We start from the raw sequence: 14,325 nt of genomic DNA on the forward strand, positions 1-14,325 counted from the left end.
TCCATGCCGATCGTGCGGCTCATCCATGAATCAGCCAACTGTGTGTCACGTCCAATCTTATTTTGAAAAATCGCGATAAGAGTGAGTCCGCGATAAACGAACCGCGAACTAGCGAGGGACTACTGTAAATGTCATCTAGTTTCATCGTAGATATCTAAATACAATGCATGTTCTCCTTTAACCCTCCTGCTGCCCTGGGGTCAAAATGACCCACAAGCCCAAACTGAGAGCTCGTGGGCAGCAGGAGGGTTAACTGGGTTAACTGGTCCATCAAATTATTGGTTTTTTGGAGAGCTGGAGTAGGGAAATTAGACAGGGTTGACCCTAAGAGACCAATCAGGGTTCTGTTAATCCTCCCCTTTAGCTTACTGCCAGGAGATACATTATATAGAGCATAAAACTTTCCTTTATTTAAAAAAGGGGTTTCCATGGAGAACAAAAACGTTTTGTTTAACGCAGCATCTGACTGTAAGTGCATGTGTACGCCACAGCTCGTATGGCTGTGAGGGATCAGCGAAGCCTTTTACATTTCAGGGGGTTTAAATAGAAGACACGTGTGTGTACACAACTCTTATTTTTTCTTTTTTCTTTGGGGGTCTGATTAAAGAAGTCAGGATTTGTGAATCGCTCCCCGCGGGAATGGTTTTAGACGTCTCAACAATGGCTCCACAGTTACGAACCGCAGCTCCTCTTGCTGATGATCCAAACCAGCCTCCTCGCTTTTTTTCCACGCCGACGGAAACGGGAGTTAGGCAACGATCTGTAAATAGTGGAGCGCGGCCATGAAGAGTTGCAAAAGCGAGCTGACGTCTAACAGAGAGGATGCGCGGGACAGGAGTGGATTAAAGAGCTAGCAGCGCTACAGGGAATGCATGTCGCCCACCGTCTTTCACGTCAGAGTGACGATCATTTTTAGCTGAGGGGACGGAGTTATAACCGTTTGATACGTGCAATTTATTTTAATATAATCTGTGTGTCGGTGCTTGAAGTATATGTTGAGGACGACCCAGCTACTACCAGACCACATTTTAGCTCAACGTCTGTAAAACTGACTTAGAGACATTCCTGTGCGATCATCTGTGGTAGCCACGTGGAAGAGAAGAGTTTGAGAGTTTCATTAAAATCCATCCACTGGTTCAAGAGATATTTTGCCGACACAGACAATATAGCCTTCGAGGAATAATGAGGATGTTCAAGGCGGCAGCGAAGTGAGAAACCGTGATGTTAAACAGACTTTCAAAGCTGCAGAAGGAGAAGGAGGTGGAGGAGGGGGACTTTGAGTCGGGGAGAGAACATTCGTGGAAACTCTGCAGGAGTTTGTGCTGGCAAACAGATGTTGCTGGCTATCACAACACGGCAGAAACCTCATGCTTCACAGCGACGGCATTCACAGCTCTCCAAAAGCCAGAAAGCTCCCTTCAGGTGAGGCAATTACCCAGGAGGCCCTGCTGCAGAGCGGACACGGAAGCTTTGATGGCAGGTGGCGCCAAGCGAGCGCCTGAACAATACTGGGAGCAGGGAGGCGAGGGGTGAGGGCGTTAATGAAGCAGCTGAGCTCTGGTTGTATTATTTGCCCAAAGGATCGTAACCTCAGCCTCTTCGAGTGTGGGGGGGTCAGAGGGCTGTTTACCTGGGGCGTACTGGAAAGACTGCGAGCGTAAGAGAGGTCGCCCCGGTGGAGTAATGTCTGGACCGAAGATCTCTCTGTTAGGACGCGAGGGAGAGCCACGCACCCCCACAGTCGCGTTAGCCACACTGTCGTCTAAGATGAGACACACATGCATGAGTGGACTTCATGACCACACGCTCGATGATCAACACATGATGAATCAAACACACGAAATGTTAATCAGACATGCTGTAAAATTAAAAATTAAAAAACAGGAATTAGACATGGTCTACATGGGAACAAATTTTGTGGATACAAGAAAGTTCATCTAACGAGGTTGAGTCAAGTTCTCTGGATGGATTCTTCTTTACTGAAACGGTTCACCTTTTATCCTAAGGACTTCTTCAGTCTGAGGAGCTGTAACTAACTCTGTGGTTAGGCTGATGGTCCTCCTTTTGTATGTGAACAGCTAGTTCTGGCTGGTTGATCCACTTTGAGAAAGAGCTGCTTATAAAACTGAGTTTGTTGCAGCTCCTCACACTGAAGAAGTCCTTTGGATAAAAGACGAACCGTTTCAATAAAGAAGAATTCATCCAGAGGACCTGACTCAACCTTGTCAGTTTTATCTACCTGGATTACTGAGCAGCATCAGGACATGGAAGTTAATAATTTCTTCCACATGGAAACGTTTTAAGAAACGATATTTCTTGAAACTGGGCTCCAGAGTGGAAGCGAAGAGAAAAAGAAGCTACAAGGCTGAAGAACAATAACTTTGCCTTAAAAGATATTCACTTGAACCCAAAAGATAGAACGCAAAAAGTTCTATCCTGAACTATATCAAACGGTGCACATTAAAGTTTACTCCAGTAGTTTTCAAGATCTTAACTCTGAAATGTAATGATGAAAAATTTAAATGTAAACAAAGAACAAATCTGCCGAAAACCACGTGGACTCATCAGTGATCGACGTACATTTGGCTGGCCGGAGCCTCCAAGCAAGCACGGCAAAGTCTGATAAACATAGACTCTTGAAGACGTTTAGGTGGAAATAAAAGATTGAATCTGCTGCTAAACGCCAAAGAAAGGAGAAATATCAACTAAGAAAACTCAAGAATAAATGTCGGCGATCAAGCGTTTACTAAATTTGTTCTAGGACGGTAAGTTTACAGCTTCAATCTAACCGTTCTCTTCGTCTGTGTGGTTTGCTCAACAAACCTGAGCGCATGTGCGTCAAAACAGAGTTGTGGGATCTCTCCATCCCAAACAGCTCTTCCATACACATCACCATTTTTACCCTATTTTTCGCTGTATAATTCAGTTTTTTTTTCATAAATTAGCATTCTGCGACTTATACAGCGAAGCGACATATTCATGTTTTTTCCCACATATTTATAAACCAATTTTTGGCTGAGATGTGACGATTTCATTCATTCTGACATGGAAAATATTGAACAATACCATTTACAGCCACTAGAGGGCCCTTGACTAATATGGCAAGCCAAGTGTCTCATTAATAGGTAAAAGTGCCTATTAATGAGACATTGGCTTGCCATACAAAGCCATCTTTGTCTTTTTCCAGAACTCCTGAAGCAAACCTCAAATCAGCTGCATTTCACCGCACCGCCCAGGTGAAATGCAGCTGATTTGACTGTCAAAGTGCATTAAGTAAGGAAAAGTTAAACTGAGACGCACCTTTGCTATAATTTCGAGCAAACAAATAACTGTTTTTCAGTGTTAGTCTTGTTAAATTCTTGTTAAAGTCCTCCCATGCACGCTCCCACGGCCACCATTTAGCAGCCAATCGATTTTTGGCACAACACCGGCCCACATTTCCAGGTTGTCAGCGTTGACGCGTAACAAACGCGACGCGTCAGAAGTGGCGCATAATAGATGCGACTTATACGGCGAAGCAACATATTTATGTGTTTTTCCACTTTATTAGACATATTTGGACTGATGTAAATGATACGGTGGTGCGAGTACGGTAAGCTATTTTCAGCACTTCAGTTGTTCCCATATGTAAACAAACACGAGGTGTTTGGCAGAGGGTCACTATTTTAGACTATTTATTTTAAGGACACATTATTCATAGATGTGAGAAAGAAAAAAAGTGCAGATTTTTTCCTTTAAGGTTTTATTTTACAGAATTTCATGACTTGCAATGAGTACCTTTAAAATAAATATCTTACCCGTTACAAATAATCCAAGGACATGAAGGTTTTAGTCAGTTTATCGTCAACAACACTAAAAACCAAACAGAGGGGGAAAAAATACAATACTGTACACATCCTATGTATATTTGAATATTTGGACTGCCATCCACACTGTCCTACACTTTGTGGTCTACAAAAAAATCCACAGAAAGGATTCGGTTCGTGCTCTGCCTACGCCTCGTTTCCTGTTTTTGGTGTATTTTCACGGCGGCAGCACAGCGCCACACCCAGGCCTGGCCAAGCTATTACAGCCTGTCTGGGTCGTTTCTGTTTCCATGTGGATGAAAACGAACACTTTTAGAGACAAGTAAAAAAAGAGTGTTTTTATTTGTTGTAGAGGGTGTTCCCATGTGGACAAGGTGTTTTGATGTCTAAGAATTTTAAAAAGCACAAGAAGCAAAGCTGAGTGGTTAATTTCCTGTTAGTTTTTGGATGAAGTCGCTCAAACACACGAGACTTACCGGGCAGAGAAGACGAGGACTGGGTTCGAGGCATGGTGTGGCTGTGCAGATTAGGCTGTAAAAAAACACATTTGATAAAAATCAGTCTTTAATTCTGTTAATTATTGACTAAAATTATGATTTATCATCTTATATTCGATGAGAACAGGCAGTGTTTAAGACCAGATAGAGTGATTCATAAGAAATGTCCATGGTAATAAATTATATTTTTATTTTATTACAGGATGTACAGAATATTAAACTTCTAAAGGTGCGTCAAAAATCAAATTCAGTTGCAGAGAAGATCTAAAAATGTTATTTCTTGAACTTTGACGCAAGCTGCATTACTGAAACTAATATACCTACTCAAACCACTAAGACAGTAGCTAAAAGCTAAAATTAGCATATTCTTACCTAAAAGCCAAACTCGGTAAAGCTAAAAATCAACAAAACTTTAGGTAGAAGCTATTATCAAAAAGGTAGCTAAAAGTTTAAAATAGCTAAAAAGTATGCAAAAGCTAAAATTGCTCAAATCAGCTCAACTGTAGCAACAAACTAAAATGAGAATACAACTATAGCTTAAAGCTAACGGTTGCTAAATATAATTAAACGTAAAATTAGCTAAACTATTATGATTGAGAGAAACTCGAAGCTAAAATTGGCAAAACAGTAGCTAAGAACTAAACTTAGGAAAAATATATAAAAGCTAAAAATCAAAACTTTAGCTAAAAACTAAAGCAAAAACTTAAACGAATGCTAAAAATAGTAAAACTGTAAATAAGGACTAAATTAGCTTAACTGCTTAAATCATTGTGACTGTAGCTAAAAAAACTAAAATCTAAAGTTTTACTAAAAGTTAAAAATCTAAACAGCAGCTAAAAGTTCAAATCAGCTAAATGTTATCTTGAAGCTGAAATGATGAAAATCGTAACCTAAATCTAAAATCAGGAAAATGGTAGCCAACAACTAAAATGATTCAAACAGTTGATAAAAGCTAAAATCAACTAAACTGTGGCTCGTAGCTAAATGAGCAAAAACCATAGATGAATGTTAGAAATAGTCAAACTAAATAAGAACGAAATTAGCTAAACTGCTCAAATCACAAACATAGCAGCTAAAAAACTAAAATAAGCTACATTTGTACAAAAAGCTAAAAATTCTAAACAGTAGCGAAAAGTTCAAATCAGCTAAATTTTATCGAAAAGCTGAAATAATTAAAAACGTAGCATAAAGCTAAAATCAGGAAAATAGTCGCTAACAATTAAAATGATTAAAAACGTAGATAAAAGCTAAAATAAACTAAACTATAGCTTGTAGCTAAATGAGCAAAACCATAGACGAATGCCTAAAAAAGCTAAACTTACTGCTACTCAAATTAGCAAGGTACTAGCTAAAATCTTAAAATTACCCAGATATTATCTAAAAGCGAAAATATAAAAGATAGCAGCTAAGTAGATTTAAAAAAACCTGAACTTGTCAACCTGAGGGGGAAAATATAAGTAAAGTTAAATAATTTAACGAGCATACAAGTCATAGATACTAAAAGTCAAAGCACACCATTCCTAACCGAGCCGAAGGCTTTGATATACAAATGATTAGAACAGCACAAAGTACATGGAAGTAATTTGTTTGAAACTATAAACAGGAAAGCTGGCTCGGCTGCAGGCATGGGGGGGCTAATAAGTAAAGAAGGTAAATAAAGCTGCTCTTCATCGTTGCAGCTCTAGTTTGACTTATCGAACATGGAAGCCGAGGCTTTTCTCTCTCTTGAGGGCAGATGTTCCTTATGCCTCACAAAGTGGAACGATGAGGCAGAACGAGCGCTGCTTTTCCTCAGACAGACACATTGGATCTGATAAGGCGTTCGGTCATAGACTGTGCTGGCGTTTCACATAGAAAAGCCGTTTCTATTTTTTTTATTTCTTGTTCTGGCAGCTGACTTCACAGTTTCACAGAAGCTTAATTCATAAGAAAGTAATACATCTGAGCATCAACCATTTTACCCACTTACTGCTGGCAGACATGCTGGAACATGAGTCAATCTGCGGACTGGAAAGGAAAGGTGCTCGTGGGAACAAATTAATGAGGAAAATGGAGACGTACGTTATGTTTCCGTAAAGCGCACGGTTTTACGTCAAATGTTCTTTCAGTGACGCCGCGTTCAGAACGAAAGCTCGTACGAATGCCTAACCCGCTCAGTGGGGAGCAGAAGTTTATGGCTTCTAGTAGAGGTATACTGCGTAACAATGAGGGATAATTATATTAAAACAAAACTATGTTGATAAATCAGACTTAGCTGAAACACGTGATTAAAGCTCTACAGCTCAGGCAGACGCCACGGTAGAAACATCGTTATCCGTTTAAACGGGTCACAGAAAGTCGGACCTTACGAGTCCGGACTGCCATTTTGACATCTTCAACAGTTTTAACGCAATCACAGTTTAATTTTTGTGATTTTTTTTTTTTTTTTTTGCACGAATAGCTGAACTCTAAAGTCTAAAAACGTAAGAACTTTTAAAACAAACGACTGCCACATCGTTTTCATATAAATACACAAATTAAATCTTAAAATAAAGGGATAGCACTTGTTTTCTCTCCAGCCCCCTCAAGAACCATAAGTCCACAGCGAGGCTTGGATACTTAAACAGTTAATACTTCAAAATGTAGGTCCTTTTTTTAATTACTTTAAAAATAGACCTTTATTCGAAAACGACAAAACTGATGTTGGTGTTTTCGTCCGCAGCTGATTCAGCATTTTTTCAGGAACTTTCTTGTTGTGTGAATGTTTATGAAGCTTTCACTCTGTTGTAATCCAGTTTTCTTACGTATGTTTTTTGGCATCTTTCTTGTTACACAATTTTGTGCTATTTCAACAAATGATAAATTAAAACGTTCAGCTTTTTCAGAGAAATCCTGCTATGACTTTTGGTATTGGTGCAACTTTAGCTTTTTGAAATATTTAGCCTTTTCTGACTTTTTTTTTGCCTCATAGAAAATAAATTGAGCACATTTTACATCCTTCAGATCTTTAGATCCGTTTACAGCCTTTTACTGCTCCTTTCACATTCTGTTCTGGTTCAGCTTCTTTCAGCTTCCTTGTGTAAATTTAAACTGTTTTTCAGCAACGTTCAGCTAATGTCAGCTGTTTTGTGCTCCTTTTAGATTTGTTCTGCGAACTACACCATTTTTATGCTTCTTCAAATTTCTTTCTGCTAATTTCAGCTCTTTATGGTTCCTTTCAGCTTATTGCTGAAAGTTTCAAATTTTTTCTGCTATTTCAGCTACTATTTAGCCATTTTATGCTAATTTTAGCTTTTTCAGCCAACATTATTTGCACTCGCTACAACCATTTTCAGCCCATTTCAGCAGAAATGTGCTCTCCACTTTCTTCTGGTAATTTAAGCTTCTTTCTGCTTTTTCGCAACTTTTCAGCTTTTTTTTTTTTTGCCAATTTCAGATAATTTCCACTTCTTTGTGCTCACTTCTGCTTCTTTCAGTCTAATTAGGCAAACATGTTCTTTCTACTTTCTTCTGCTATTTTTTTTTATTTAACAGACTCATTTACAAGAGAGACCTGAAAATTTAAGCTTGTTCTATCTTTTCAGTTACCTTTGTAGCAGTTTTTAGCTAATTTCGGCTGTTTTCAGATAAATTCAAAGTTTTTCATGGTACCCAGTAATTTCTGCAACTTTCAGCCTAATTAAATTCTTTATGCTAATTTCAGCTTGTTTTGCTACATTCAGCTATTTTCTGCTACTTTCATCTTTTTCTGACATTTGAGCTACTATTTAGCTGTTTTATGCTAGTTTTAGATTTTCAGCTAATTTCAGATTGTTCCACTTCCTTCTGTTAGTTTAAGCTTCTTTCTGACTTTTCAGCTATTTTTTTTCCCCCAATTTCAGCTTTTTATAGCTAAATTCCATTTTTGTGTGTGCACATTTCTGCCTATTTAAACTTAATGTGTTTTTCCATAACAGCTACATTTCAGAATGTTTTTTTTTTTCTTTACTAATTTCAGCAAGTTCTGCAATAAGCATTCACACAGCATTTTCAAAGGAAATGCAGTTTCTCTAGCTGGTGTAGTTTTTTCAGCTACTACAGCTGTAACATGAATTACTGGATGAGTTGAGTCGCTGACCTGCGACGAGGACAGGGAGTTGACTCCACCGTGGGAGGCCAGCTGGGCCAGTCGGAGCGTGCTGGGGTGAACTGGCGGTTCTTTGGCCATCAGAGCCTCGGCACGTTTGATGATGTCCCTCATGCGATGGATAAATCCCTCCTTCTCGGACGGGAGGATGAACTCTTTGTGCACCTGGACGTCAACAGGTAGACAAATTGTTTAGATGCAGACAACAATTATAAAATGCAAAACAACAATTTCAATATTAAAACTCCACACTTTTTTTTTAATTTTTCTGTCAGTTTGGAGCCACTGGAACATAAAACCTTTAGTCTAACTGCAGGAGGTATCAATCCCCAACTGAACGATAAAGATGGACGCCCATCCTAGTTCTGGTTCTGGTTCTGTTGGAGGTTTCTTCCCGTTAATAGGAAGTTATTCTCCATATTGTTGCCTCCGTCACATGTTCTGGATGGAGGGTTGCATCAAAGTGAAGATCTGATGCAACCTGTTGGTTTCCTCAGATTATCAACCTCTTGTTAATTTGCATTTTATAATTTACTGTGATTGTTTTGCAATAGAACGTTGCTGGATTAGTAGTCTGGATTAGTATCATATTGCTTGTTGAACTTTGTAAAGTGTCTTTACATAACTTGTTATAAATCAACACTTTAAGTCTAATAAATATACATGCAGGATTTTATTACTTTTAATAAGTTTTAAACCTCCTGAAACCCCCAAACTGTTCGAATTGGTTAGCAGAAAAAAGTGATTTTAATTTAATTCAAGAGTTTAAATAAAATGTTTTGTTTCTTCTCTTTTACAAAACTATGCTCGTTTTTGGAAAATATGTCCCCATTTAAAATAAAATTATTTAGCTCTGGGCTGTTTACGGCTGACGAGGCACCAAATCATACAGTAAAAAATTAATAAATCTGCACATTTTTGTTCTCATATCAATTTGTCTTTACATAAGCAAAAATCTATGAACGGCTGCCATCAACCACGTCTGTTTGTTTAGCTACAAAAACAGCCGAAGTGAGTGGAAAAGGTCAACAATGATGACGTATGTGAACCGTTTGGGATGGAGAGGTTCGACAGTTATGATGTTTTGAAACATATTTACGCTCAGTTTTGTTTAGTAAAGTCTGCAGATAAAAAAAGTTTTGTTTACATCGAGTAAGTACCCGCATATTTGGATTTTTTTTATAAATATATCTGGAAAACTACTGAAGTAAACAAACAGTTTCAAACTGCACCATTTGATATAGCTCACATTCAACTTTTTATGCCTGATTTTATAGTTTGCACCTTTAATTTAAGATACTTTGCAGAAATTACTAAAAAAAAACTTAATTTTAGGCCGGTCACGATAACAAATTTTGCTGGGCAATTAATTGTTTCAGAAATTATTGTGATAAACAATAATATTGTTTGAAATTTGACAATAATTTGTAATTACTGTCAAGTTTAAGAAGAAATGTTGGTTTGTTTTGAGTGTAGTACCTTTTGTGACCACCAGATGGCAGTAAAAGACTGTTTGAACCGAAGGATGGATAGTGAGGGAGCGAGCAGCGTGTCTTTAAGAAAAATGGGAGGGAGGCCACTTGATGTGACATGGGCCAACTCTCCTTCCTTTTTTTTCGGTTCTCAAAATGGCGGATGCTCGGTGTGGTTTGAGCTCTTTAGCATAACATTTTTCACACAAAGCTTTTAATAAAAAAAAAAAATCAGTAAACAAGTTCTCCGCTTCTTTTTGCAGAGAAAAACTACTTTTTAGACAAAGGCACGGGTTTCAACCGTGAATTTTGGAGCTTCGACAAGATGGAAGTTTTGTCCCCGAAGTCAGCCTGTTAGCTTAGCTCGTAGCTTAGCTTCTCAGATTAGCTGCTTTTAACGATCCAAAAACGCGATTTGGGGCGGTTAAAATGGATTTTAAAGAAAAAAGAGAAAGGGAGGGTGCAGTGAAGAGCACCGGAGTTGAACCTTTTGTCATCCAGTGTCTTCAGTAGAAAGAGAGACGCAAAGAAACTAGGGATGCATGATATTGGATTTCTAGACCTACTTACAGAGACTACATCTACTATGAAAGTAAAATACTACATTATTCTGCATGGTCTTTGTCAGTTTGGCCTGCTACCCAATACAGATGCCAAAAAGGGAGCTGACAATGATGTAACACTATATACAGTAAATATATAACATTTATAAAATAAAAAAAAACAGCTCCTTCTATATCATTGAGTTATTTTGATGGAATGGCCGATGTCCGATATTCAACTTTATCGCTAATATCGGCCGATACCGATACTATGCCGATAATATCGTGAATCCCTAAAAGAAACGATAAAGCCGATAAATGAAAATGAGGTAGATGATTTTCATTTATCATGCGATTAATTGATTTATTGTTTATCGCGATAAGCCTATTTAACATTTTATACAATTTAGATTGGCAACCTATATTTTATATAATTAAAGTGGGGTATAAAAAAAAACCAGAATAAACAAAAAATATATATTCTTAACAAAATACATCTAAAATAAAAATCCTAAACCCAGGATTCATTTAGCAGAGATTTTATTCTTCTGTAGTAAATTGTTGTTTTTGAAAAAAAAAAAAAGGGGGCGGGGGTGTTTTCACTACAGAATGACTCATTTAAAGTCCAGCTACCGAGAGGAACCGCGGAGCTGTTGTGATGCCAGCCTCCCCCTGCTGCGCCAAGACCCAGTAAACAAAAGCCCACTGTACTTAAGAGTCAGGGCAACGGCACGTTCTGCGAACAAAATGTCCTGCTGCTGCATCACACCTTGTGCACATTCAGGCTCGTGTACGTGCGCAGTCTGTTTTCTGCTGCAATAAAGGCATTAGCTTACCCGTGTCGCAGAATTCCCTGACACTAGATGAAACAGCCAGAGTTATGATAGGCAGGCAAAAAGCAGATAACTGGATTAGGATGATCGTTATACGTGTAGATAGAGCAATCTGGTAAAGAGCTGACACGGCAAATTCATTTGTTGACTTTTTAACCAAAGCGTTGAAGCTTTTAGGAAGGTATTTCCGTTATTAACCCTTAAATCTCTTTTCCGTTTACGTTCAAAATCCTTGATAATACAGAAAAATCGTCTGAATGTAAGATTTCCTTTTAAAGCCTCAGAAGAAATGTCATCCAAATCTTAATTTCTTGGCTTTTGAGCCAGAAAGGAAGATCAAATGAAAACCATCAGAGCTAAAACTTTAAATGGAGAACATTAAATTTGCAAACGCGCAAAAAAAAAATAAATGAAAGAAAATCAGTGGTTTTGTGTTGTAAAACTCAAAAGTAGCAGCAAGTTTGAAAGGACGCACACTTTCTTGGGTGATTAACTACAACTGGCTTGACTCAACCATTAAATTTTACCCCACCATCTGTTAACCTGTCTGAGTCATAAGATCAGTTAATGAGGTGGTCATTTAAAATTTAGCAGATGTCATTTCAAGTTGTACTTTGTGAGTTTCATTAAAATGCAGCCACAGGATCAGGAGATATTTTGCTAACGCTGCAGACAAATGAAAACGTGCTGGCAAAAACATCGTGGCCGTTCGTCTTAGCGGCAGGATAAAGGTCAAAGTTCATCTAAAATCAGTACTTTGAGGTTACATAGATGAGCTCCGGTGGCAAATGTGAGATGAGTTTTAATAATTAACACAAAACAGACACGAGAGCAGCTGTACCTCAGTAGAATCTACTTTAGTTCAATTTCATTTCAAAACAAGTTTTATTATTTACATTGGAACCGTTTAAGAGAACTGCGATTTAAAGCGAGTCTTGTGAAGAAGCAGCGCCGACGTGAGCTCACCATGACAGCAGCAATGTCTTCTGGGTTGTCTCCGTCCAAATCGAACTTGAAGGTCACCATCTTGTCGTTGTGCGTCTGCAGCTGACACTCCACCACTCGGTCCACTTTATCAGAGAGCTACACAGACGAAACAAAACAAAAAGAATCAATGTAACGACTCGCATTGAGCAACGCAGGAGGAGCGTGACTTTTCTGCAACACCCGTCTCTGCGCTCACTGTAAGCACGTGTGGTTAGATGTCTCCGTTAAAACAGGCGTTCAAATAAAACCCACGGAGATCTGAAGAATAACTAGAGAAACTGCATTTCCTGCAAACATGCAGTGCAGAAGAACTTGCTGAAAACAGCTGAAATTAGCTAAAAACTTGCTGAAATGTAGCTGAAATGGAAGAACAAACCTAAATTAGCAGAAGAAAGCAGAAATGAGCACAAGAATTAGGAAATTAACAACAACAAAAAAGCCTGACATTAGCAACAAAAAAAAATGAAAAGGCAAAAAGAAGCTTAAACTACTAGAAGGAAGCAAATTAACTGAAATGAGCTAAAAAAAAAAGTGTGGAATACGCAAAAAAAGCTAAAATTAGCATAGAAAAAGCTGAAACTAGCAGGAAAAAAGCAAAACAAGCTGAAAGTAGCACAAAGTTAATTAGGCTGAAAGTAGAAATCAACATGAAAAACTTGAATTTATCTGAAAGAGCTGAAATTAGCTTAAAAAAAAAAAAAGCTAACACATAATAAGCAGAAAAAAAGCAGAAAGAACATGTTTGCCTAGTTAGGCAGAAAGAAGCAGAAATTAACACAAAAAAGTGGAAATTATCTTTAATAAGCTAAAATTAGCTAAGAAAATAGCTGAAAAGTAGCTAAAACAGCAGAAAGAAGCTGAAAATACAAGGAGGAAGTGTAGAGAGCACATTTTGGCTGAATTAGGCTGAAAAAAGATTAAATGAGTGCAAAAAATGTGGAATTAGATGAAAAAGCTAAAGTTAGCATAAAAGCAGCTAAATAGTAGCTGAAATTAGCAGAAAGAAGTTAAAAGAAGCACAAAAATATTGTAGTTATCAGAAAGAATCTGAAAGGAGCACAAAACAGCTGAAAAAACTGCTGACAGAAGCTGAGAAACAGTTTATATCTGCACAAGGAAGCTGAAGCAGAACAAAATGTAAAGGAGCAGTAAAAGGCTGTAAACAGACCTAAAGATGTGAAGGATGTAAAATGAGCTCAATTCATTTTCTACGAGGAAAAAATGGCAGAAAAGGCTAAACATTTAAAAAAGCTAAAGTTGCAGCAATACCAAAGGTCAAAGCACCGTTCTCCTGAACGAGCTGAATGTTTTGATTTATGATTTGTTGAAATGGTGCCAAAATTGTGGAACGAGAAAGACGCTGAAAAACGTACGGAAGAAAAATGGATCACAACTGTGTGAATGTTTATGGAACGTTCACTCCATTGTGCGATTGTCAAAGAAAAACAGCACGGACAACGTCACGCAGCCAGGGCGGAGCGGGACCACGAAGTTGTCAAATAAATGCCTCCGCTAATTAATCGGCATGACCGAGGCTGATTTATTTGTTCATCTGTGTGTGTGGAGAGGGTGATGCATGTTTGAAGCTGTAAACAAAAGATTTAATTTATTGTACCTCAGTGATGCGAAGCCTGGAGCGTGCCCGCCTCCTGAACAGTTTGGCGGCGTTTCGCCTCGCCGCAGACTTCTCGCTCTTCTCAGACAGGCCCTCGTAACCGTCGCTCAGACCCGACGTGACGTCGGAGGCGTAGCTGCACAAACACAGACTCCATGTGAGATCCTTGTGGATACTGATTTCACTTGTTTAACAACTTAAACGGCTCATCGTCTATAAAGTGGTGGGGTAAAAACATTATTACCCTCGGCCTTTAGGTGGCAGGCGACAATAAACAGCACATTAAAGTGCCACGGAGTATCAGCAGTCCAGAAGAACCTGATGTTCATCGTATGTGTATCGTTCATACGACGAGCACGTTCAGCGTTCACTGGAGTTCATTCAGCGTTATTTTATTTAAAAAAAACACCTTCGGCTCGGCTAATTGCATCTCCTGGGTCGTTTTCCATCACTGTAGTTACAATCGTC

General features: G+C 38.5%; 1 protein-coding gene across 1 annotated transcript in view; it reads right to left on the minus strand.

Moving 5' to 3' along the window:
- The window catches only part of wnk4a (WNK lysine deficient protein kinase 4a), a 68,483-nt gene that overhangs the window by 7,953 nt on the left and 46,205 nt on the right, over positions 1-14,325 (minus strand). Inside the window, 4 exon segments of the mRNA XM_037690949.1 lie at positions 4,283-4,337; positions 8,400-8,573; positions 12,222-12,338; positions 13,858-13,993. Of these exon segments, the coding sequence (XP_037546877.1) occupies positions 4,283-4,337; positions 8,400-8,573; positions 12,222-12,338; positions 13,858-13,993 (482 nt within the window).

This window comes from Nematolebias whitei, chromosome 17 (assembly GCF_014905685.2).
Source record: "Nematolebias whitei isolate Nwh7 chromosome 17, NemWhi1, whole genome shotgun sequence".
Classification (NCBI taxonomy): domain Eukaryota; kingdom Metazoa; phylum Chordata; class Actinopteri; order Cyprinodontiformes; family Rivulidae; genus Nematolebias; species Nematolebias whitei.